This window comes from Triturus cristatus, chromosome 12, assembly GCF_964204655.1.
Source record: "Triturus cristatus chromosome 12, aTriCri1.1, whole genome shotgun sequence".
Classification (NCBI taxonomy): domain Eukaryota; kingdom Metazoa; phylum Chordata; class Amphibia; order Caudata; family Salamandridae; genus Triturus; species Triturus cristatus.
In genome coordinates this window covers 36,909,014-36,931,089 of record NC_140595.1, presented here as the reverse complement: position 1 = coordinate 36,931,089, position 22,076 = coordinate 36,909,014, and the positions used below count along the sequence as shown (strand labels likewise).

General features: G+C 44.3%; 1 protein-coding gene across 1 annotated transcript in view; it reads left to right on the top strand.

The window, feature by feature from the left end:
- CIST1 (colon, intestine and stomach enriched 1) overlaps positions 1-20,188 on the top strand; it is an 82,219-nt gene extending 62,031 nt beyond the window's left edge. Inside the window, exons 2-4 of the mRNA XM_085636911.1 lie at positions 9,852-10,304; positions 16,469-16,626; positions 17,525-20,188. Coding sequence (XP_085493037.1) covers positions 9,852-10,304; positions 16,469-16,626; positions 17,525-17,572 — 659 coding nt within the window. The 3' untranslated portion in view covers positions 17,573-20,188. The remainder of the gene's footprint in view (positions 1-9,851; positions 10,305-16,468; positions 16,627-17,524) is intronic.
- Positions 20,189-22,076: the final 1,888 nt, after the last annotated feature.

Sequence of the window (22,076 nt, the reverse complement as noted above, 5' to 3'; positions counted from 1 at the left end):
TAAAAATGGCAGTCCAGGCATTAGTTATCTCCAGAATCGAATACGGATGCTCAACCCTTTCAGGCCAGCCCAAGATCTCCACGGCCCCCCTACAAGCTTGCTTCAACACCGCCGCCAGACTCTTAACAGGCTCAAAAAAATCCGACCACATCTCACCGCATCTGAAGGCACTGAACTGTCTTCCTCCTGAAGCCAGAATCCAACTCAAACTGGCATGTATCACCCACAAAGCACTACACACAAAATTCCCATCATATCTCGCCCAGAAAATCATGGTTTCTACAGGAGCCAGAAACCCCTGGTCCGCCAGAAACTTTGTGCTCCAGCCACCCCGCTTCCGAAAGGAAAAAACTTACAATCATGCTTTCTCTGGGGCCGCACCAAGAATTTGGGACTCGCTGCCGTCTTTCATCAGAAAAATTCCCTCTCTGTCAATATTTAACAAGCATTGATTAAGTTAAAGCCATTTGCTTTGCTAATGGTATTGTATAGCAAAGCAAATGGCTTTAACTTAATAAAAGGCGAGACCTATTGCATTTTCAATGCTTGTTTCTAATTACGTTGAAGTCGGTTACTGACCATCAAAGACTTGGCTCACTAAAATCTGCAACACAAGCCTTCAGACTTTCGTGACACTTCCGGTTGCTAGAATCGATTGCACTAAAGTAACAGGTTAGCACTCTCATTCACAGTTTGTGCTAAACCCATGAAAAATATTCTTAAATTATGTAGGTCCTCTGTAATATATCTCCATGTAAATATTAGGGAAAGGGGGGGGGTGCTTAAAATGTGGTAATATATGTAGCATTGCCACAGCAGGGTTGTAGCCATCAACAGCGAAGCAGCTCTGGGGCCCAGAAGAATTCGGGGGCCACTGAACTCCTGTCATGACTGTATTTTACTACCCAACGAACAGAGCCTCGTTTGCTCGCCAACACGGTGCCCATGGCTTTCTCGCTGCGCCACAGGGTTAAAGAACACTGAAGCACTGGGTTTTCCTGGGAGTTTAGACAAGTAGATAAGCTGCTATCCGACGACCAGTTTGCCTGATATTTTTTATTAGATGTAACTTTTGTATCAATATCCGTTTATCTAATACAACTTGTACAAAAAGAGTTTCTTTTGTGAACGGACCAACCCTCAACAAATTAACTTCAACTGTATTCATTCATTCTCCCTTTCTGTGTGCCAGCAGAAAGGGGTCCGAGTCTACCTCAAGTTGGTAGTCACTGTTTTATAAAACATTACATAAAATAGATACAATGAATCTATATTCATAGTTTTCTGACATATGATGCATAGTGGGAAATGTCTGGTTCTTAATAATGTAATGCTGTAATGAAACTGCAAGCCATGAATTATTTCTCAAATTAAAATCCATGCGGCTTGATGTGCACAGCACGAAAGAGGTGTTGGTTTGAGATGTGAAGAAATCAGAGACCTGTCACTATATTGTGAGGGAGAACTTTGAGTTGTGCACGCTTTGTGTTTCACATTCGTATGTATGCTGCATTATCATTAGGCAGGAGATGCTGAGACTCTTACATACCTCCACTATGGTTGAAAAGTACTAGTTACTTACGGCATGCGAATGTCTGTAAAGAATGTTTTGGCACCACCCAGAGGCCAAAAGCCAGAATTGACTGCTTGACGACAATTCTAGATGTTTGATGCATTGAAAACAAGAAACGCCGTGCTTTCTCCCCAAAAAAAGTGCCTGGTGTCACGCCGCCAGTGAAGCCTCCAGTCTGCGCATGCATATCTTCTGTCCCTTCTGTCCCACCGCGTGCACATTGGAATCGTATTGATTCCAAAAGACCCTCGCATGGCGAGAGCAGTGCATGAGCGCTGCTAATGCCAGGCGAGACCTAAAAAGGAAGCCAAAACCTTCCTAATGGGCAAGTTTCTCCCATAAATCATGCATTGCACTCACCGCTCAGTGGCTTTGCTTATTTTTGTTGCCGTTAGAGTTTGAACTGACTGGCTGCTATCCATCTTGTACTGACCTTGTACTTTCACAAATGTATTTGCTCGATTTCTCTGCATTATGATCTGAACATTGTATACACCCTGTTATTCACGAAATGTTTCACCTCCTTCTACTCCTACTTATGTTTAGTTTTCTTTGACTATTTCATACTTATATACAAATTTGTTATCCCTGTAAAGCGCTCTGATATCCGAACGGGTCACGTCCGCGCTCTATAAAACACTAAATAAATAAATAAAGTGGAAATAACAGAACATCACATAACTGGTATGAAGAGACGTGTGTCTTGTGAACATAGTGCCCCAGAACTCAAGTTATACCTCAATGATGAGGTCTAACTAAGCTGAAAACACTGTTCCTTCTCAGAGAAGACCTGTGTTGCCAGTTCGAGCTGCACCGTTCCCCTTGGAGCAGGACAGAAACTTTTTTGCTTATGGCGGGTTCCTGTCTGACGCAACGTGGTGGCAAAAAAAAAAATGAACTGGAATGTGGCCTGCTCAGTCGCCAATGGTTGAGCTGAATTCAAGCACTCCTTCCATCACCTTGATGTTTGTTTTCGCAGGTCAGGCTGGATCGCTCCTGTTGGAACAGAGCCACTGCTGATTTCCTTATGGCTGGCTTCTGTCTAGAGTGGCGTAGCGGGCAAAACAACGATGGACGCGGATCCGGCACATGTAATTACCAGTGGCTGAGATTAATTCAAGCATTCCACCCACCACTTTTTTGTTTTCCTCATTTATGTCTTTGAGCAGAAAACGCTGATGGGGAGGTCGAGCAGCGGTTTATAAATATGGCTGCCAAAGTCAGTAAAACTGAAAATTCTGGCTACTACCTTAAGACTGAAGGTTTGAGATTTTGCTCAACCACCCACGAGTTATATAAACACAAAGCCAGCCCTAAACCTATCAACAGTGAGCAGGTGATATTTACACTTCATCTGCTTCTACTGATGGATCATCCTGACGACGTAGGTATGAGCGATGAGAATCTGAGATACTTTAGTGCTGTTAGCTACAGAGTGTATGGGTGTCTTTCACTCCTCAGCTCCCCAGCATGACGGGCAAAACGCCCAGATTTTGCCAAGGTGATTTTAAACAATGTCAACAAAATAATAAATTGTGTCCTCATTCTGCGGAATAACATTTCACAATAACCTTTTGCACATATTCGCGTGCATGACAATGTAGGATTATTTTCTCAGAAACTGCGTTGCATTCATGCTTCACTTCTTGCAACATTATCATGATGCCTGGAACACTGAGTACAAGGTCTTTGTACACACTGTACGATGCTGTTCTATCTTCTTCCACGGGGTGACAGGGCTCTCTGCAAACCCATAACAATGCTAATCTATATATACATCGCAAGGATGCTTTTTATTATAAATATATAAGCATTTCCGGGGGTTATCCAGAGGAGACACTTCAGCTGACATCAAGTGGTCTCTGATGCCGAGGCTTCGCCAAGAAGCTCCCTAACATCCCTGCGAGGGGTGTCCAGTTCATGACCAAGACGGGGTCCTACATTGTGTCCTGCCAGGTAATGGGGTTGAATCATCCCGGGGGAGGGATTCTTGGCTACGCACTCACACACCCTAGAAACACTTAGGGTACGGATTGCATAATATTAGTACCCCTGTTTACTACCTTGTTTTATATGCCGGCATGTATACACTGTTCTTAGCACCATGGTAGAACTGTTTCTGCCATTCACTATCTTGGTGCTTGTAGTCACTTTCATCTGCTTCTGTCTACTGATTATCCCAGCACATGTATTCCATAACAAGAATAATGTTGGCTCAATAAATATATTGAAGAACGTCCCATAGTGTATTCTCGGTATATTTCTCTGAGAATAAGAGTGAACGAATGACTGAGCGAAGGGGTTCTAGATCTATTACCACGATCCTGTGGAGACAGGGTTGTCATGTTCAGTGGTTGCCAGAAACCATCCGCTCCCTGTTCAGGTTAGGGGGGCTTACTGTGGCACTGTGAGCTAGCTGATCTCTAGGCCAACATATATTCTGCTGGAGTGCCCGGAATCAGTCTAGGCACCTCACCCAAAGTTTATGATGTCCACAAACGTGCATAACCTACTGATTAGTGGGAACTACACAAGACCAGGGGCATTAAGGCTAAACGTTATCACCTCAAGGACCTCTGCCCCATGTTATAATACTCAATATTTGGAAAATACACCCTGTCTCCCACTCCTCTCCACAAAGTTGCAGATCAGTGCACTTGCTTTCTGTAAAATAGGCCATTCTGCAACACTCCTCCTTGGTCTGCCAACCCAACATGTTACTGTCTTTAGAAAGGCCTCACCTTTGCGCCGAACAAACTGTTCACCATGCCAGGCTACTCCTCCCCATTTATGAGAAAAAGTGTCTGTCTCTGTTCACCGCAGGTGCCTGTTCATGCTCGTCACCATTCCTTTATTCAATCAATATGGTATATTACGGATTACAAGAGACAAAAACATTACCTACAAAATTAGCATTTAACAATGCAACATCGATAGAATGCAAAAACAATGGTTTGAAATAAATACTTGTCTCATCAAAATGTCAGCAATGAAAGAACGTTGTAAAGTTCAAATTGTTGGGACCAATTTCTACTAAAGTAGTTTGCGTTAGAATATATAAAAAAAATCCACATGTGAATTGGGAGCATTTGCTCACACAGAGTTTTATTGTCATTGAGGAACCAACAACATTTACGTCTCCATGTGGTGATTTCTATATTCACCAAGGTTTACTATCAACATCGGATTGTGCTTTCAATATTATAATCTGAAGAACTGTTAGGATTCTTGCATTAAGGTGTTTAGAGGGTTCACAGATTTCTGATCTGGAGAACAGGTGGTAAAATCAGGAAAATGAATAATGTGATTTAGTAAATTGTCATTACTCTTACATGAGTGGAAGGACTTAGAGGTTGGATAAGTGCATGTTTGCCTCTTGGGTGGTGATGGTTCCAGGATGGAGTCCTTGCTGTTGGATGGTTCATGTCTATAATCTCACTATGATAAGTGCATTTTTAGCAACATTTTAGCAAGCTATCATACGTTTCAAATCTATGGGAAAGGCATTCTCTGGCCCACATATAACATTTCTCTAAAACTAGCAATTCGACCCCCAGGAAGCCGAGGTTCGTCTCCAAATGGGGCTATTGAAGTCACCGATGATTACCTAAGAAGGATGGAGGTATTCTGCGTAAACGTATCCGCAGTGTCTAAGACAGTTCACCACTGAGTTCCAATCTCACTTCTTGGTACCTAAACTTGACCTGTGCAAGTCTGTCACTGTGGGTGGGGTGTCGGGAGGGGCACCCTATATACCACGTGACAATAATAGTGTATCGACTACATCGACCTTCCACTATATTGGAAGGTAAGCATAGAATTACTGTTACAAATTTCCCTTATGCTTACCTATCAAATAGTCGCGGCTGGTGCAGGTAGGATCGGTGGGGCTGGCGGGGGGAGGGGGATGTGAGTCGACAAATGACAACGAGGGCGCAAGGTAAGTGGTTTTCTTTTTTTTTTTTACAATTTATTTTCCCTCATCGTCTGTCGATTCGCCCCCCCCCCTTACCTACACCCCCCGTGACTGCAAGGTAAGTATGGGTACAGTTAAGAATAGTGAAGATATATAGGTAACTTTAAATGTAGGGAAAGGTCGGTGTAGATGATGGAATAATTTTCACAGATCTATGTTGTCAGCATTAGTACAGTGATATAAAGCCCCCGGTCTCCGGCCCCATTTCATCTTCATGACTATATTCAATTCTGAAGCCGTACTCCGCACGGTACTGCAGAATTTGTCAGCCTCAGCTTTGCTTATTAACATTCATCCAAACCTTTTAGATAATGCCCTGGCATGATATATTTTTACATATAAGCTGACTGCACATGGATCTTGCTGAAAATTGGAATGTTCATGACCAGAAAATTGCTCTCCGGCATTGTCCACCCAGGGTCCCTCCAGGCAGTAAATGAAAACTGGGTAAACCAAACCCGACTATGATGTAAATGCCCTTATTGGGCACCAACTAATTTTCAGACCATTGCCCATGGGCAACTGTCCAAATGGTCAGAGGCCCTGGGTTGTTTGTAGCCCAGCTCCTTCCCTAAAGGAGGGCATTACATCTGTGGTGAGATAATATACCGAAATCCTTTAAAATAATCCTTCATTTTTCTGACTTTCTGGGTGAAATATTTATTTGTGCAGTGGTCACTGCTGAAATAGTATCATAACCCTGCTGTCTAACTAAGATCCAGCCAGACCAGGAAGTGGCAACTAGACCACTTCCCACTGCAACCAAATACCAAACATGACCAAACTTTGTTTGCTTCGGCTAAAGAGTTTTTTAAAACATAGACACAAGATTTCATGCACCACAAAGTCCTAGATGCTCTGTGTGCATTTGTTTTGGATAATAAGTTTGGTCTGAGTCATGGTGATTGTTCACAGCTGGTTAATTCTCTTGCTGAGTTGTTATTAATACTCGTAGGTTACCCTTAGAATAAATCGCAGAGCAGCACCCACTTGCCAGTTCTTAATTAATTCTTAACAATTCACCCATTGAGGCTCTATGATAGTCAATGCTTTTCACAACAGGCAGTTGATGTGGGCTAGTAGGTGAACTATTCCTTTTCTCATGAACACCAGGGTTTTAATTCTAGCCTTACCACAGTTAGATTTTTCACTTGAGAAATGACTTCCTTTCCCTCTTCCTCTATTTTCATAGTTGGCAAAACTGTAAGTGCATAGAAAGTTGGTAAACATTGTTACGAAGAGAGTGTAATACTAGATTACCAATGGAAATTAGGGAGTAACTTTTTTTAAAAACTTTATTGAACATTTTTCTTTCATCTACAGTTACCACAATTTGAATAGCGGATCTGCTGCCTGCTGACAATTACAAACATTACTTAATAGGCCACACATTGAAGGAGTAAATTTGAATAATAATTGTACATACCGGTGTTTTTCTGATCGGTGCTCGGGGAGGGGGAGTCGTGCAGCACAGGAAGCGAGGAGGAAAGAGCATTCCGGTTCGACAACTAGAGCTGCCATTTTCTGGGGAATGTGTGCTCTAGTGTTGCCAGGGCTTCATGCTTAAATTCAGTCAGGCTGCATGGACTCGCCGCTCGCGTGCCTAAGGCAAGCCCGTCTGCGCTCGTCAGCGTCCCAGAAGCGGTCAGCGCCAGCCATGCTGCCCGTGAATTCATAGACTGTAAGATGTGCATCAGCTACAGCAGAGAGACTCTGCCGGATCTCGTGCCGATGACCTAATACCAAATATAGCCTAGAGCCTTTTTAAATGGGGATAAGACACACTGCCCGGATTGTCACTTCGGCTATAAACAGTAAAATGCACCTCGCTTCAAAGAAAGGCACTCCCCAGCGCGTGCTGCATTGATAAATGCACGTTCCATGCAAAAAACACACATACAGCATTTATGACCTTGTGGGGGAAGGTAGCCTGGACTTTCTGTGTATCACGGAAACCTGGCTATCAGAAGAATCCAACCCCACCATCACTAATGCTCTACCGAAGGGTTTTAACATTTATAAAATAGACAGACCAGAAGGCAGGGAGGAGGATTAGCAATTATCCTTAGAGACGATTGGGGTTTCCAAGACTCAGGCGTGAAGGACCTTTTGGGTGCAGAAGCCATGGGCCTTTTCATCTCTTTATCTCACCAACAATCAGTAGCCGGAGTGCTAGTTTACAGGCCACCGGGTCCTGCTGGCACTTTTCGGAAGCCTTTGGATCAAGCTGTTACCCACTTACACCTTAAATATGCGCATTTCATGTTCTTAGGTAATTTTCACATACATGTAGATAAAACTGAGAGCACCTATGCGCTAGCCTTCAAAGAGACAATGAATATGCTTAATCTCAGCATGTATGTGGTGAAACCGACCCATCAAGTTTGTTCCAACGTGCAAATTCAGGTGAAGGATCTGCAACCTCTGCCCTGGTGGGATACTTTTTTTTATTAGATTTTCCTGGCAATGACAAGTAATACAGGACCTCCCCCAGAACGGGCTGACCCATAATGAGAAAGCTTTCAATAGAATAGATCTGCAGGAATTATCGAAGGTGTTAAAGCAACATCTCCCTGAATTATCTGGCATATTGAATGACGATCTTGCAAAATATGATAGTTGGATCAGAAATGCTACAGAAGATTTGGCCCCGGTCTTCCGGAGCAAAGTACACAAAAGTACACCATCTAGTTAATGGCTTTCAGCTGCCCCTACTACAGAGAAAAAACACATTGTAAGACACTAGAGCATAAATGGAGGAAGGATAATAATTCAGCAGACAAAGAGATCTTCAAGCGGGCACAAAAGGCAATCTATGCGGCTATAACCAAAGCAAAGTATTGAAGCTGTCCACCTAGAAGCCTTGATCGACCTCCGGCTGAAAGTGGATAACAACTGCGTCACACAATAAAGTGGAGGAAGAATAACATAATCCTCGCCTCTGAGTCCTTAATAGAATTGAAACTTTCCATTACGATAGCAACCAAGAGTAGGCTATACGCCAGCCCGAAGCCCACTGTACGTGTTGGTATGGTCCACCAGAGGCCTTTCAACACCAGACAGCTAAAAGCTGTCGGTGGGCGACACCTAAAAATCAACCAAGATAATAAATAACAGCACAGCCCGGGGAACTACCCTGTTTCCCACCTCCACAGCCTCACTTTTGTGAAGAGTTCAGTTTGAACTAATGGACACACATCAACTACCAGCTCTAAAATATCAGTTGCTAGAGGACCATCAACCAGGACTTGACTTGACGAGCTCCAATTCTCGAGCACATCTAGCCTAGACATTCCCCATGATGAAGCATGACACCTTTGGTTTGTGAGGGAAACCGTCCTTAATAGGGAAACCCCCCCTGTATGTCAGTTTGTTTCCCGTCTGTGACGTCACTCAGTTTTTCTGGACCCAAGGGCTTTTTGTGTATTGAGTCATTGACTGGGAGCCTGCTCTCGCTGGTCCCTCGTCTCTCCTCAGGCCCTCCTTGTGTGTATACCATTTTGTATTTGTCCTGACATGCACTTCGAGTGCATCTCATCTCTTGTTGCAAATTACAACAGCTGCAAAGTCGCTTTGCACCATCAATGTCATTAGTTTGATCCCATAATTTTAACTTTTTTTTCAGATCTCGATAGCAAAATCTTGACTGCGACAATGACATTTTCTAAATGTTAATGTAACAAAATATTGATTTTAGAGACAAGTGCCAACTGTGAACTTTGGAATATTGACAATACAAACATAGCAACTATATTGGAGTCTAAGTTTTACGACGATGTTAGTGAACATCAGTTTTTTGGGTGAAATTATGAGTGGTGACTATAGCACTTAAGATCATATACATTAAATGCAAAGCTGGGAGCTAAGCGTGAACGTGTAGTAACCTTTTCACACTCAGGATCAGTATTGCACTATCATAAGTGTTTAATACGGTGGTAGAAAATATTATTTAACTGGCAGGATCTATGCACCCCCTTTGCTTTTTTTTATTGGCTATTTTTGGCTGCTAATACCAGGCTTTCTGATTTGAATATACATTGTCCCAGTGTTTTCTTTTGTTTCATTGATTAAACTGTTGAAATATAATCACGTTCTTTCTCGACTAAAGTTCTATTTTTTTTCATGTAGACCTTTATGCATGTTTATTTATGAATACATTCAATCAGTAGAAGAGCGAGGCACGTCATATATGTTAACGCGCTTACAATACATCTTCGGCCTTTCATCTCTGTTGTTTATAATTGCAATGTTGGGCGTCAAGTACAAGATATATTGACTCCAGACCTTGATTCCTTGCATTAGACACCACATCAGCTACGGCAATCACTGGGCCAACAGTGGAGGAAAGCACAAGAGTTTCTGGCACGTCAGCTGCCAACACCACCACGGCTCCTGGCGCAGACCTCACGTCCCCAAGCGCAAACCTCACGTCCATGAGCGCAAACCTCACGTCAACTGCAGAGGGGACTACTACACGCCATCCAACCACTGCAAGCAGTGTCGCAGAGACTTCTGCCCTGGCAGGAAGTGAAGGAAACGCCACCCAGGTAACAAACTCCACGTCCTCGTCCGCCACGTCCTCGTCCGCCACGTCCTCGTCCACCACGAGCAATGTCACCAGCACGGGGGCGCCATCTTCTTCTGAGTCCAGCAAGCATGAAAACAGCACCAGCCTGGCCCCATCAGACTCCAGCAAGACTACCATCACACCAAAGCCCACTGTGACGGTCAGCTGGACGACGACCAACAGTTCAGGTACAATCACCAACGTGTACGCTAATATGTGTGATCTTAACGGCTATTGTTTGAAGATTTTTGTTTCTTCATCCCGATGGGCGTGATACTCATGTGGTATGCTCTTTGGCCAAGGAACTTCCCACACCCTTCCTAAGAGCCTCGAAATACATTGGTAATAAATTATAGCACACAGTATCTCAGTGGGTTGCGCGCGCTCTTTAGAGATGCGTGAGCCACCTAGGGTTCACAGCTGTAAATCCTGCCTGGTTGGTCTGGGGCTTTCACACTTACAAAATGGGTACTGACAACAATTCTTTAAGAAGCAAGAGATAATTGTCTCTTTTTAATGCTGTTTTCCCAATCACCATTTTCACATTTGTGTATCCGTGTCTTAAGATGTACATACACAACTTTCAATAGTAGAAAGCCACATCAGATTTGTGGTTGCTCAAGTCAGTTCATAATCATTAAGTAAATCTACACATAATACTTCCTAGGTACTACTTCTGTTAGCCTATCTGTGCTCCAGTGCTTAATTTGTGCCAGGGGCTGCAGGTAGTCAGCTCCAGCACTCATTTTAGTAGTCCAGGGCTTATTTTTTATCATCAGAATTTGACCAAGTGAGAGAAACCAGAAAGGGGAGAAAGAAAAAGGATGAAAAAGATAGGAAAAAAGTGACGAAGGGAGAAAGCAAGGATAAAAAAGAACCTGTAGATTGAGAAAAAGAGTAAGATAGTGTAGGTTGGAAGAAAGAGACGTGAGGTGGAATAAAGACCAGGCAGCCTCTGTAGTCATAAAATAAAGAGACAGGAAGTGTAGGGTGGAAGAAAGGGGTGTGAGGTGGAATCAAGACTAGGCAGCCTTGGGATTCATGAGATAAAGATATTGGAAGTGCTAGGTTATGGAAGAAGGGTCTTATAGGGGATTGCCTTGCTCACAACAGCGTTTTCGAGCAGGTCAGACCGGGCACGGCCATACAGCAGAGCATACTAAACGCTAACCCCGTTTATCGGATAATGCCAGAAACACATGGACTTCTGATGGGCAGCTGGCAGGCGGTCCATCCTAGGAATTGTGCACGAAATTTGTCACCACCCTCCAGTCTCACTAGGGCGAGAACATAGAGCTGTTCCTTGTTAAAGGTGACACTCAGTGCTTGAATTTGTAAAAAAAAAAAAAATAAGTGCCAGGGCCCGCGTCAGGAGGCCCCTGCAGCTTGCCCCACACATTGCCCGTGCAGCTAATGACAGAACCAACACAACTACTAACCATCACACTCCTACAGATGTGACAATTCAAACCATTCCAGGCCACCAACGCAATAAGAATGGCTTGGGCAGTAGGTATTACTAATTTTGAATGCAAATTCAATTATTAAACAACTGTGGTCATGCTCATCTCTAAATTAGACAAACAGCGCCGCCATGTGGCAAACTGTCATAAGGACCAGTGTTTACAGTTAAGTGCCAGTGCTGAGCACCGGAAATAGCTGGCTCAAATTAAGCACTTGTGACACTTTCACCTACCAAAAGCACATACCAAGTCACTCCACTGACAGCATATCACCACATGACGAATCAGGCTCCCATAGACGATGGAAACCCCAAAAACATTTCGAAAGCTGTCGCAAGCTACTGAAAGCACCGCCATGCCGTACAAAGAGCCAATTGTGTGTTTTTCAAACGCCTATAGCATAACATAACTTTTCATTTCACAATTGACCAATTGACTTGATACTTGTAAAAGCAAAGGTTTCATTTATGCAGCTACTGACTCTGTATTTATGTATAGTGCGATCTATTTTGACTGCCACCTTGCTCCTGGCACCGTCTTTTGACGAATCCCACACTCCCTCATTTTCACTGTATTTTTGTACCTCTTCTGTCTCTGGACTTATGGCAGTGTCAACGTAAACATAATTTTAGCAACGAAAGAGAGCTCTCAGACCTCAAACAAACAAAGGCGGTGTTAGAGTGATGAAATCGAGATGCTAGCGACATGCAGTACGCTGAACTACCAGTAGATGGCAGGAAAGTACCATAGAAAGCCTGGGTTCATAACCATCGCTTGATAACTTCTACACCCTCCGTTGCTCTGCAATCAGAAAGTCTGTAGCGATTTACCAGACATCATTCAACAGCGGAATAATTCCATATTTTTACTCAAACATTTAGATTCTTTTGACTCTTAAATGAAAAAAAATGCTTGCAGGATTTATTCTTTAAAACCCTTGTTACAAAGATGCGATCATTTATGAACAGGAGATGTGTTATGTAATGATGGGTCCTAAATCGACCTCTGTGATATGGACTTAGTCAATATTTTGTTCCAGTATTCCATGTGAGACGAACTCAAGAAGAGTGTCAAATGGACTTGGGTTATTTTTATCACCGGAGCAATGTTTCTGTATTATGGCCTCTGGTGTTTTTATAAGGTCACCTTCAAAGAGGCAGTAGCCATCAATTAATCAACATCATTATTAGAGCCTGAGCAGAAAGAGACCTCAGTGGGTTCGGCACTTGCAGCCAAGATCTATCTGCAATCTATACGTCACAGGTTCGGCACACATTAGCCTCACTTTGCATATCATAATGTTATGACTGATAGAGAAAGGGTCCATTGAATAGGAAACTCCGTCATCCCTGACAACCACAGGGGGTTCTTGACGATGTACTATATTAAAACACACACCTACCAGAAGGCGTGTCAGGAGGTGTGTCTTACCGCTGAGGGGTTACGCTGGCACAAGGGCACAATACTCAAACCACTGACATTTAGTCCATCCCAGAGAAGGAAAGGCTGGTTGGTGGTCCTCTCAGAGTACAAGGTTTCACATGTGTTGAGAAGGCATTACGCAGTGGTGCTCCAATGATAAACTACATTTCCCAGCAGTTCCTGACCTTCCAGTTGCCTGGATACGGCTGTGGCCATCTTGGATTATAGGGTACATCTTCTCTGATGCCTCCTGATGTCCTTTCTAGGCAACCAATATTCAATGTTGCCGCAGCCAGGAGCTTGACACATGGATGTTCCTTTGTTAAGTCCATTGTTCACCTTGGAGCTGTTGGAGAACATTTTGGAGTACAGAGAACTATTCTGAAAGTCGAGTTGTGTTGTAAAACCAAACTTGAAAAGTATTTTGAACATTTACCTTGAAACATTTCAAAATATGTGAAGATTGTTGCGTTACACTTGGATTTGGTCCTGTGATGTACCAGGAAGGGTTCTCTGAAAGCATCAGTGTCATGGTTCTTGGCTCTTGTATGTTGTAGTTCCAGTAACAAGTTTCACATCAGAGTGTTGGTTACACAGATGTACAGCTGAATAATATCCATTCATTGTACCCATTTCTTTTTTATTTAGTCTCTACCACTCTGGAGAGTAGGTTTGGCATCTCACTGCATGTTGACCACCATGTTTCCTATCCCTGCCATCTAAAGGACAAACTGATGGCTTCTGGGAACTGTAGTCTTTGCTGCTTCAAGTGAACCAATTGGACTACACTCTTGATATCAATCAAAACCAAGCATTTGAAATTGAAACGTCCTGATCTGCAAACATAGTATCTTTTTGATACTGGTCAATCCTAACCGAGATGCCACCATTGGTCAACCCTAGCTGAGATTCCACCAGAGGTGAACCCTAGCCGAGATGCCACCGGTGATCCACCCTAGCTGAGATTCCACCAGAGGTGAACCCTAGCCGAGATGCCACCGGTGGTCAACCCTAGCCGAGATGCCACCGGTGGTCAACCCTAGCTGAGCTTCCACCAGAGGTGAACCCTAGCCGAGATGCCACCGGTGATCAACTCTAGTTGAGATGCCACTGGAGGTGATCCTTAGCCGAGATGCCACCGGTGTTCAACCCTAGCCGAGATGCCACTAGAGGTGAACCCTAGCCGAGATGCCATTGGTGTTCAACCCTAGCTGAGATTCCACCAGAGGTGAACCCTAGCTGAGATACCACCGGTGGTCAACCCTAGCTGAGATGCCACTGGAGGTGAACCCTAGCCGAGATGCCACCGGTGGTCAACCCTAGCCGAGATGCCACCAGAGGACAACCCTAGCCGAGTTTCCTTTTGGATGCTGGCTGCCTGGCCCTTAACTTCCTGCTGTTGTGACATGACTTGTTCTCTCAATGTAGAGAAGCCAAGTCTCGTGCCCCTCTTAAAAATCCACCGAGATTTTCTTTTAGAACGTTTACTTCATCATTGGCTGGTTTTATGCATTGCTCGTGCAAAGAATGCCTAGTGAAGGCTGTGCTTCCAGCTTGGCTCTCACTGTATAAACAGAGCACCGGGCGGGCGGTGCCTCCTCCCTAGACACACACATTAACTTTCACCCTGAAAGTTTACCACGCGAGGCTCGGCACAGTGTGGCCTACGCCCAGTCAATAATAGACAGGCGATTACACATTTGTCCGGTTGCCATGACGCACGAGCGCGCACTGCGTCATGGGCCTCCCCAAGGCATTAAATGCGTGAGTTTTTCAAAGCATTTAAAAAATCTGCAACGTGGCAGAAGACAAGAAAAAAAAGCAGTGGGTGAAATGAAACTAAACTGGTTTCGTTGCTTCATATTTCTTGATTCTGAGCAGGCCAACACATTTTGGCTGTTTGAGAGTATATTTTTTTTTGCAGTTTTCGCGAAAGGCAACTTTCTGTACCTTGCGAGGGTTTTCACTTCTGGAGATCTGCGTGAAAGTCTTTACTTTTGCTGCAATTTATGTGGCCTATAAACATGCTTAAGACTAAAAAAAATAAAAAATTCTGTTGAACCTATACTTTGAGAAAAGTTTGCTCTAGATTTACAAAGCGAATCACGTGTGTACTTTTGTTTTACACGTGCAAACTGCCTTTTTAATAGTATTCAACAGGCTTCTCCAACGAGTAGCTCGTGGGCTACTGGTAGATTTCCAGGTACCTGGAAGTAGCGCCCCTGTGTGCAGCATAGCATGCAAAATTAGAAGCTTTTGTTTTGGTGAACTATTAATTGTATCCAGGTCACTATGTATCCCAAAATTAACAGGTGTGTCTTTGCAATGAAAATATGTGTTTGTAGAACTCATACGCTGATGTTTGAATACAAATGGGTTTCCAAAATGTATTTAAAGTTTATTTTTGAGTGATAAATCATGCTGGTAATCGTGCACGGGGTGGTGCTAATGTAATCTTATCTTACATGGTCACTATTGCAACACTAATATTATTAGTAGCTGAGAATCACTTTAATTGATCATAAGTGGCTCTAGTTACAGAAAAGGTTGGCGTGCCGTTGTATATAACCACTTTTGAATTCTTAATAGTGGGTTTTGTACTTCTAAAAGGTTTTCCTTGCCTGGAGAGTTTTGTATGGGTACATCTACCCACAGCGGCACGCAGTCGACCTTCAATGGCGGGAATGCCCGTTGAGTCTGCGCATGCTCAAAAACCTGCACTTTCTCGGGTATTGCTTCTAGGCCTGGGTGGTGAATTTCGCTCCTTTCGCGGAGTTTGCACAGTTTTCTGCACTCTTGGATGTGCAGTGGAGTTTTTTCCCCGCTCGCGATCGCGAACAGTAAGTTCGCGAGCTGCCGCTCGGGTAGAATTTCTACCCGAGCGGCAGAAATACCAACACAAACTGCAGTTCGCAATGCACTCCGCCACTCACAGAACTTCGCAGAGGTTTTTTGTAACTTCGCAGAGTTCTGCATAGCAAAACTCCGCAAACTCCGCCCAGGCCTGATTGCTTCTGCCAGACCCCTGTTAACCCTTATAAAGGTTGGACATTTATGCCTGATATTAGCATGAGTTAATCCCTTTGCAAAGTGGGAAGAGAATTGCTGCATCCCAGAATACAGGTGGAGATCAGGGGGGAGGGATTTCAGCAGATAGAATTATACAAATATTATTATATCATACTAATTACATATGCAGAACTAAGGGCCTGATTACGATCTTGGCAGATATCTGTCACATTTGTGATGGAGTATCCAATCCGCCAAGACCGTAATCAGGCCCTAAATCAAGGCCGTCTTTCAATTGAACCAAAATAGAAGACAGGAATAGCTAAACCTACCCGACTCGGCTCTGCATGACAATGTCACCTTAATGCCACAATGCTGCCCGCTGACATGCGTAGTGCTGCGCGTCTGTTTGCTGATAGTGAAGAATGGTTTGTCCAATGTTTATTTCAATACCTCAGGTACAGCCCAACAGCAGCCTTTGTCCCAGAGGAACCCGGGCCTGATCGTGGTGCTCTGCATCTTCGCTGCCGTCCTGGCGATTGTGTTGGCGGTGGTCATTGTGAAGGTCTGCCAGAGAGGGGGACCGCGGTTCAAGAGACTGGACGAGCTGCCCATGGTAGATGTTTACCTTTAAGCGTGCACTTTTTCTAAAGAGGGAGTCAGTGGTTAGGTGAGGGGTGTGTTTCACAATATCACCTGCAGAATTATTGTGCTACAAAAATGTTGTAAAAGTATAGTAGAAAAACACAATATCCTTTGTCGTAAATATATATTAGTAATTATAGATTTATTATTCTTAACTCCACATCTATAAACCTTTTAGATCTATCTATCTATCTATCTATCTATCTATCTATCTATCTATCTATCTATCTATCTATCTATCTATCTATCTATCTATCTATCTATCTATCTAATTCTAAGAGCACCAAGGAAAGAGTGAAAACAGAGTGTGAATTTTGCTGCTGGTGAGAGGAGCAGGATTTACAGATTGGTCTGAAATCTCATAATTTGGAGTCCTGGGCATGCAGCTTAACCCCTTCAGTGCCCGCCCCTTTCCCCGCCCAGTGCCGGCCGTTGCATTAGCGGGCGGGGTCTATGACGAGCTGGACTCGTCATGGGCACAGCGCCACCGCGGCCCATGACGAGTCCAGCTCGTCATGGGCACTGAAGGGGTTAAGGTTGTAGCCGGGTCTGGTGGCTCAGTGGACTAATGCATCCACTGTAAGGGCCTGCGTTCGACCTCATGGTCACAGGTTCAAATCCTGGTGGGGCCACTCAGCCTTTCATCCTTCTGAGGTCGATAAAATGAGCACAATTGAGTTGGGTAACAATACTGTTATTCAGCACCAAGATACCCTTGGGTGAACATGCGCTTTACAAATACACGTTATATTATGCTATGCAGTGGGTGGAACTTCCTTTGGAATGGTTAACGTCTGTCCTGAAACGATAACGTTGACTACACTGGTACCACTGTCCTTTCCTGACACCGTGCTTGTGTTTGTTTACAGAACGGCGTCAATGAGGAGGCCCCCTTCGCTCGGTATCCTCCCAAATAATCTGCAAACTGAAATTTGGATGGGAAGACGACCAGTGTGGCCGCATGAGCTCGGAAGCTGCCATTTTCTTTCTTTTTGGGGATTTACAGACTAACCAATCTTCCTTTGTATTTTTCAGTGTCATTTTCTTGGGCTCTCCGACCGATGTTGTGATGCTCCAAATGTTACCAAGACCTCTGGAGGCCATGTTTTAATCCTGGACTTTTGCCTCTTGGGTACTCCTAGAGAACAGGCACAATCGTTATTTTCCTACAATGATTAAACAGTGCTAACTTTCGATAGTGAATAGAGTCTTTCCTAACCTGAATGTGTTTCGAGTTGGAATTCTTTAGAAATTTTGGGTGACACCTTTCTGGAGTTATTTATTTATGTCCTTGGACGTTTCTTGGCCCTACAAACCAAGGCTCCTGTGTGAGCAGGTTTGATTTGCTCCTGACGTACTTCCAAATTGTCTCGAGTAAGTCACATCCACTCATGGAAGAAATCCTTTCTGAACCAAGTTTTTTGTATTTTTTTGCATTCTATTGTTTCTCAGATTGGACCCATTTGCCTAGCTGTAAGTCTTTTTTCCTGTCTCTGTATGTCTCTTCTTTCTCTCTCTTTGTATTTCTGGTTCTCTCTCTCATCTCACTATCTCACTCACTGTTCCTCAGTCCACCCCATAGTTGTCCCAACATTGCTACAAACTTGGTTCTGGTCACGTTAATGACAACAATGGATATCTCAACCAAAAAGCACCAAACTTGCTGACAAATTGGCCCATCCGAAATGTCTTTTTCTTCATCTAGTCAGCGGTGTCTGCCAGGACTACTAGTTAGCCGGGGGTTCATCGCCGGCCCACTACAGCCCGATCACGCCACATTTTCAGGCTAACAACTGGCTAAGTAAATGACTCCCATCTACATTCCTTGCGTATGAACATGCATAAAGTGATGTCAAAGAATACAGACAGAATTAGGGTTTCAAGTGTCGAAGATACAGGGAATGGCCTAAATACTCATGTGGCCAAAGTCCTTACAAACACTTGAGCGCTTCGGCTTAGGGGTGAGGATGTGGAAAAGCCGTCCCATCCCCGTAATAGCAGAAGTGGGACTGAAGGAAACCTACAGCAATTGCCCTATGGTGCACCAGGATGAGGCATGGCATCGCTCCTGATCTAATTACCCCTGTTCAGAGTTTGGCGCCTTTTCTATATCATCCCGGAAGTGTCTGGGTGGCAGATATTCCCTAAGAGGAGTTTCCTGTCGATGTGCTATCCCGTTATTTTAAAGGAAGTTGAGAAATATAAGCCTTGAAGGTTATTTGGGACCAATCATGTCTTTTTGTTTGTGCCTCTTGGTGCAAGACAAGTGCAACGCTCTACCTCCTCTCTGTGTGCCATAAGCCCCGGCTAATACTTTGAGGCTGTGGTCTATCATTCTTAAATGGAACTAATCGGAGGTAATGCCCAGAAAGGATCAAGATCCTTGTGAAACCTATTTGCGCTGTAGTCGGTTATATGTGGTCTTACAGACTGTCCCTGGTGACTTCAATTCCTCATTCTGTATATATCTGGCGAGGGGCTCTCTAGTTGTTTTTGGGCAATAGGAGAATCTATGGCTATTACTGTTGTCAAATTACCCTACAACAGAAAGTCCTTTGAGGTCTTGGATCATAGGGTCAATTAAATGGCTTCACAGCTGCAGTTCACAGCCACACAGACTCCGGCTCCCTAGTGAAGGAATTTCTATCCCTTGAGAAGCCCCACTGTCTAGGCCTGAGCCATTTTATTATGCACTAAAACGCTTTTTGTTTGGAATTTTTTAAAAGAACAAGTTGGGAACACAACAGGCCTATCAAAAGCTTTTGTGGGGCCAGGTCACAAACCTCATGCAGGGCCCCTCACTGGTTTTCCATTCTCATAAGCACTTGGTTGAAAACAGAAAGAATATCCAGGGACATATTTGGAGGATGGTCCAGCCGCTTTTGTGATATATACATTTATTTTGCAGACAGGGGCTGGAAGTGTGTGGGCTGGGGCAAACAGCTTGGGTTGCCCCCTGTCATAGCCCTGTTTCACCGCTTCAAAGAGCTGCATCTTGAATCCATGTGTGGGTGGTCGGACTAAGATGGGAGGCCCTTCAGCAGGTTCAGAAGCAGTGGAAATGTCCCAATATTGGGACATCTCAGAAGGACCCTCTTCTTAGCGTTTGGATACCCGATTCAGACGAAAGGGCTTTGTCACAATAGTTTCCTATGATCAAGCAGAAGTTATGTGCATGTATGCAAACAAACGTGGCAACCTGCTATTGACAAACTACCACGCCCATGAAACTGAGTGGTTAGTAATAAAGAAAATTGAAAATACACGTCAGAAGAAGTGAAAGTTACAAGCTATCTAATAACTTTTAAAACAATATGTATATATTTTGAAGGAAATGTGCTTGTGAATACTTCGCTGTGCCGCATATATGTTTATAGAGTGATTGGATCCCACATATCCAGTTTGTGTCCCCAATGCACACTACTAACAAACTGAAGCCCTTTGCCTATGGGTCCCATGCTGTATGGCCATTAAAGTTTTTGTGTTTATCTGTTGTTGTTTAAACTCAATAAAGACACATTTTAAAATTAGAATCCTTGTAAATCAGTGTATCTCATGGGAATATCCTGATAATCTGGCAGGGATCCGGCCTGCATGGTCTCTTCTGTGCTGGACACCTCAGAGCTTGTGTTGGAGCTGGTGGTCAGTGTGTGTTTTCTTGGTTGCCCACCTGACCGTTGCGGTCTGCTCTGAGAACACCGGCTAGTTTCAGATTGGACTCCTCGCAGAGCGCCACATGTTAATCAGCGTCAGACATATAGCGGTAAGTATGTACTGCTCCTGAATCCTGATGTAAGTTACAGCCGTCCTGTACCCCCCACTCCCCACCTTTATTCATTTTGTCATCTGTTGTGTATATGCTGAAACATAATATTCACAAAGTTTTGACAAACTCGAGAAATGTACACCAGTAAATAGGAGTAACTTACACTTGCTAAAGTGACATCCTCTTTAGAAAAGTTACAAAAAAACTAGGGTAAGTGGGGGCCATAAGAATGTACAGCTCAATCGTGTGCGCCTCTCTTACGTACTCTTAAGTTTTCTCTAAACTGATTGTATGCTCATGCGGCGAATGTGATCCTGTCACCCACAGGCAACTAATGCGGAGATCAGCAGGCTGATGACACATGGTCCCTTGTGTGGTACCCAAGGCCTGCCTCATGACCAGCTTTCTGAACTCTCTGCAGTCTGTAGAGAGGAGACCTGCACACAGAGCATTACAGTCAACTAGGTGACCATCAAGAGTTGTGTGGTGCTCGAGAGCACAGGTTGTAGCAGAGAGGAGGGGAATCAAAGTGTTAATTTTGTAATCTGGTGAAAACAGCTAGAGACCACTGAGCTATCCTGCAGACTGAGGATCCGTTGGCAGTAAAAATACAACAAAAACGTTCAGTTAACAATCTTGCCTTATTCCCAAGTATGATGAGGTTGGTTTTGGAGTGATTTAGATGAAGAAGGTTAGCACTGATGCAGTCAAGGCGAGCATTCAAGAACCTTTTCAGTTCCTGCCTATCCGGGTTTCAAGGGAGACCTGCAAACAGTGCTTGTCTGATTGTTGCACTGTGTAAGTTCTGGGTGCAGCTAAGTCTAATTTATATATGGCCAGGAATCGCTGAGACCCAGCACCCCCCACTGAAATGACCCTGGGTCCTCCCTCCTGTGCCCCCATCACCCCCATAGCTGAAGACAGCACACAACAACTTCTTTTTTTTGGGGTTGGGTTCATAAACCCCCGGCCGTATTTATTATGATTACAGAAACTATACACATTAAAAATTGCAACCAATATCACTTTACAAAGTTGATTCACAGAAACCCCATAAAACCCCATACAGTATTATTTACAGTTTTGATGGATCGCTAACCTTAACATAGACTCTAGTAGATAGCCATCCCTAACCATTCCAAGCCTTGTCCCTGCGTATCCAGCATTGAGGCTAGGAGTGAGATTGTGTCTGGTAAACCAGTGAGGGCCCCTCTCTAAGGGGAGTGGCCAATCCCCTTGCATCCCTCCACAGAGTAAATTTGTGCAGGGGACCCATCTGCCCGCCAGGTTATCTGTCTCGGGCACCCCTACACTTTCATTATTACCCCAAGGGCCTGTGCTACCTTGATGCCCATGCGCCTGTGCGGGGATTGGCCATAAGTGCCTGTTGGCAGGGAGCACTCCCGCACCCTGCAGCCTCTAGAAGACTTGCTGAAAAAATAGACCGCTTCACCACTCTGCCGCCCCTTCTGTGGCCCGGGGCAGACGAGATCGATGATGGCCCAGTAGCACTTAAGACCGGTTCCAGGTCACCGTAAGCCTGAGGGCCAATCACTGCTGCCCATATTGGCTGGTGGCGGCAGTGTCACACGCCCTCAGCCCCTCGAGCTGTCCAGCATGCCCGCCATAGGCGTGGCTCCCTCGATTTGGGGGCA